The following is a 4,853-nucleotide window of genomic DNA, read 5'->3' as shown; positions in this document are numbered from 1 at the left end:
GGAAGTAGGCGAGTGCTGAGCCTGTGGCTGTTCTGTATGCAAGCATCAATGTCTTGAACTTGATGCGAGCCGCAACCGGTAGCCAGTGCAAGGAGATAAAGAGAGGTGTAAAATGGGCTATTTTGGGCTTGTTGAAGACCAGTCGTGCCGCTGCATTCTGAATCATTTGTAGAGGTTTGATTGTGCTTGATGGAAGTCCAGTCAGAAGAGCATTGCAGTAGTCCAGCCTAGAAATGACAAGGGCCTGGACCTGCAAATTCACCTTTGCTAAAGGATGCCAAAACTTTTGAAAGATGCGTGGACACTTTTTCTAAAACAGCTATAATTTTTCAACGGAATGAGATATTTACACCATACTCGATACACATATTAAGAACTCAGTCTGAGGTTACATGAGGAAAATCTGAGTCTGGCCACTGTGTGGCCCTATAATAGGACAAAACATAACTGCTAAAACTATGCATCTGTTAGTCCGATTGAATTCACATGCATTGTCTGTGTCCAAAGTCTTTGAGCAGGTTTATGTATCTCGAAAAACATGGCTGCCGTTGGCCAATGAAATTTGAGCACCTAATAGGCGGGGTTAATGGGGGCCAATTGAAATTAAACTCAGTGGGCCTGTTTGACTCATGCCCCTAAAGGTCTGTGAGAAATCTGAAAGAAATCAGCCACTGGGGGGCGATATTGCAATTTTCAAGTGCGTACATGATTACATATTGCGCAGCTTTTCACACATGCACACATTATTCATATCATATGATAGATCTCCTCATTCTGAACAACTTTGCCTCAAAAAACACTGCTGTCAATCAAATTGTTTGTTAAGTATTCAAGATTATTTAAAAAGAACTACTTTTTTGAACTAGTCCTAGGTTTTTTGCTTAACTTCAAGAAAACCACTGCAGTGCAATTTTCTGGACTGTCTAGGTCAATAAATCAAATAAATGTTGAACCTTTGACTTTGGTTAGCTATAACAAGGTCATTTAGAAAATGGGTGTGGCCTAATATACCCAAAAGCATATAATTCTTGAATGAAAACTCAGAACTTCACGAAATTAGGTGAGCACATGCAGCATATGATTCTAAAGAAGCAATCCAAATTTTATGGAGATCTGACTATAGGTGGTGCTATAACAGCTATAAATGTTAAAAACATAATATTTGGTAAGGTAAATTACCTGGAATTGCCAAAAATGTTTGTTTTAATAATTGATTTATGTGGTTACAAGCTTGCTAAATAATATGTATTTGTATATGTAATATGTCTTTTTTGCCTTAAGGTGCTTGAACCCCAGTAATCGCTGCTTGCAGCTATATTTATACATGTTTTTGAAAGAAGACATGTTCACCAAGGGTGCATTTATTTGATTAAAAATAGATAATACAGTAATATTGTGAAATAGTATTACAATTTACAATAATGATTATATATATGTAGATATATGTACAGTATGTATATTAGGATTCTTTAGTGAACAGGAAGTTTGTTTGAAATATAAATTATTTGTAATATTATAAATGTCTGTACTCATCAATGTCTTGAACTTGATGCGAGCCGCAACCGGTAGCCAGTGCAAGGAGATAAAGAGAGGTGTAAAATGGGCTATTTTGGGCTTGTTGAAGACCAGTCGTGCCGCTGCATTCTGAATCATTTGTAGAGGTTTGATTGTGCTTGATGGAAGTCCAGTCAGAAGAGCATTGCAGTAGTCCAGCCTAGAAATGACAAGGGCCTGGACCTGCAAATTCACCTTTGCTAAAGGATGCCAAAACTTTTGAAAGATGCGTGGACACTTTTTCTAAAACAGCTATAATTTTTCAACGGAATGAGATATTTACACCATACTCGATACACATATTAAGAACTCAGTCTGAGGTTACATGAGGAAAATCTGAGTCTGGCCACTGTGTGGCCCTATAATAGGACAAAACATAACTGCTAAAACTATGCATCTGTTAGTCCGATTGAATTCACATGCATTGTCTGTGTCCAAAGTCTTTGAGCAGGTTTATGTATCTCGAAAAACATGGCTGCCGTTGGCCAATGAAATTTGAGCACCTAATAGGCGGGGTTAATGGGGGCCAATTGAAATTAAACTCAGTGGGCCTGTTTGACTCATGCCCCTAAAGGTCTGTGAGAAATCTGAAAGAAATCAGCCACTGGGGGGCGATATTGCAATTTTCAAGTGCGTACATGATTACATATTGCGCAGCTTTTCACACATGCACACATTATTCATATCATATGATAGATCTCCTCATTCTGAACAACTTTGCCTCAAAAAACACTGCTGTCAATCAAATTGTTTGTTAAGTATTCAAGATTATTTAAAAAGAACTACTTTTTTGAACTAGTCCTAGGTTTTTTGCTTAACTTCAAGAAAACCACTGCAGTGCAATTTTCTGGACTGTCTAGGTCAATAAATCAAATAAATGTTGAACCTTTGACTTTGGTTAGCTATAACAAGGTCATTTAGAAAATGGGTGTGGCCTAATATACCCAAAAGCATATAATTCTTGAATGAAAACTCAGAACTTCACGAAATTAGGTGAGCACATGCAGCATATGATTCTAAAGAAGCAATCCAAATTTTATGGAGATCTGACTATAGGTGGTGCTATAACAGCTATAAATGTTAAAAACATAATATTTGGTAAGGTAAATTACCTGGAATTGCCAAAAATGTTTGTTTTAATAATTGATTTATGTGGTTACGAGCTTGCTAAATAATATGTATTTGTATATGTAATATGTCTTTTTTGCCTTAAGGTGCTTGAACCCCAGTAATCGCTGCTTGCAGCTATATTTATACATGTTTTTGAAAGAAGACATGTTCACCAAGGGTGCATTTATTTGATTAAAAATAGATAATACAGTAATATTGTATTACAATTTACAATAATGATTATATATATGTAGCTATATGTACAGTATGTATATTAGGATTCTTTAGTGAACAGGAAGTTTGTTTGAAATATAAATTATTTGTAATATTATAAATGTCTGTACTGTCACTTTTGATCGTATTAATGTGCCCTTGCTGAATAAAAGTAACAATTTCTTTCTTTCATGAATAAATAAATGCATACATAAATATAAAGACCCCAATTTTTTGGAATGGTATCTGATGTCTGCTGCCTTGATGTAGTTAACCACTGTTTCTATGAATTTCTGCAGGTGGTCTCCTTACTGTATATGTGTTTAAACTGGAGCTGGGCTCTGCTGTTCCTCTATATCGTTATTCACTAAGTGCCAGCGTACCTGCACCTTGGCAGGCATCATCATCTACACATGGGGATGTGCCCTTCTTTCAGGTCTGTTTGGCCTCACACAAACACATATAAACACACACATAAACACCAAGATTGTGTGCAATAAATTGAAAGGAATTGAGAATGCCTTTAAATTCTAGTTCCCTATTTGTCGGTCACTACGAGTTATGTCATGACTCGACATTATGGGGTCTTACTTGGGAGCCCGAATCCTCTCTGATTAAGAGAAAATAGCAATGAAATTTGGTTAGTGGATTTTGCATGCTGAGCCACTCCCCGTGCACACGGGTATAAATAGGCGACAGGTGCATTCACTCATCAGATTTTTGCTTTGGAGCCGCGTTAATGAACACATTTCGAGATTCACCAGGCGAATTCTCTCTGCTGCTGGAAGAAGAGGCTGTTCTGGGTGGTGTTACGGCACAATCAGAGGTGTCCCTGTTAATTCAGCGATTCCCCTGGGTGCTTCATTTTAAAGAGCAGTTTCTGATCGCGGACGGCTCGCGTCTTTTTAAAGATGCTGCTTGGCAAGCACGTGTTGGTCCGCTCGGACAACACTGCGACCATTTCGTACATCAACTGGCAGGGTTGTCTACGATCACGTCGCATTTCACAACTCGCCCGCCATCTCCTCCTCTGGAGTCAGACACGGCGGCGCAAGTCGCTGCGTGCCGTCCACATCCCGGGGGAGCTCAATTGTGCAGCCGATGTGCTCTCAACGTTCCCTGGAGAATGGTGACTCCATCCCAAGACGATCTGGCTGGTCTGGAGTCGATTCGGGGAAGCTCAGGTACATCTGTTTGCCTCCCATGAGTCCTCCCACTGCCAGCTGTATTACTTCCTGACCGAGGCCCCCCTCGGCACGGACGCACTGGCACACAGCTGGCCTCGTGCTTTACGCAAGTATGCGTTTCCCCCAGTGAGGCTTCTCTCCCTCCCTGGCACATCCCTCTGGGGAAGGACCTTCTTTCTCAGAGGCTCTGCACCTTTGGCACCCGCGTCCAGATCACGGGACGCGGCAGACCTAAGTGATCTCCCACCAGCAGTGGAAGACACTACCACTCAGGCCAGAGACCCTCCACCTTGAAAGTGTATGTGGCTGCTATCGCAGCACATCATGATGCAGTGGACGGCCGGTCCCTGGAAAGACACGGTCTCATCATCAGGTTCCTGAGGGGTGCCAGAAGGTTAAATCCTCCTAGGCCAACCCTGGTGCCCTCCTGGGATCTCTATACTTTCCTGGCTGACCTTCAGAGGGATGCCCAATGTTCCCTCCACAACTTTTCACGATCAGGTGGTGAACCTGCAAGGACTGCCCTCGGAGGAGGCAGATTCAGCCTTGGCGTTGCTGTGTCCTGTAAGAGCACTGCGCGTGTACGTGGACCACACCCGGAGCTTCAGAAGCTCTGAGCAGCTCTGTGTCTGCTACGGAGGTCGGCAGGCGCCTCTCTGGCAGACATCTGTAGAGCTGTGGGCTGGGGGACACCGAACACCTTCGTGAGAGCTTACAGTCTCCGCGCTGAGCCAGTTTCTTCCTGTGTGTTGGGTAACAGGTAAGTGGCGGGAAGAGCTGGCCAGTGTC

At 42.0% G+C, this 4,853-nt stretch overlaps 1 protein-coding gene across 1 annotated transcript in view; it reads left to right on the top strand.

Annotated features, from left to right (window-relative positions):
* LOC107710822 (protein dispatched homolog 3-like) overlaps positions 1–4,853 on the top strand; it is a 55,744-nt gene that overhangs the window by 26,284 nt on the left and 24,607 nt on the right. Inside the window, exon 12 of the mRNA XM_016515671.1 lies at positions 3,177–3,313. Within this exon, the coding sequence (XP_016371157.1) occupies positions 3,177–3,313 (137 nt within the window). The remainder of the gene's footprint in view (positions 1–3,176; positions 3,314–4,853) is intronic.

Source organism: Sinocyclocheilus rhinocerous, unplaced genomic scaffold, assembly GCF_001515625.1.
Source record: "Sinocyclocheilus rhinocerous isolate Xijiao unplaced genomic scaffold, SAMN03320098_v1.1 scaffold1198, whole genome shotgun sequence".
Classification (NCBI taxonomy): domain Eukaryota; kingdom Metazoa; phylum Chordata; class Actinopteri; order Cypriniformes; family Cyprinidae; genus Sinocyclocheilus; species Sinocyclocheilus rhinocerous.
The sequence above is the reverse complement of the archived record's forward strand: the minus strand, read 5'-3'. Positions and strand labels throughout refer to the sequence as shown.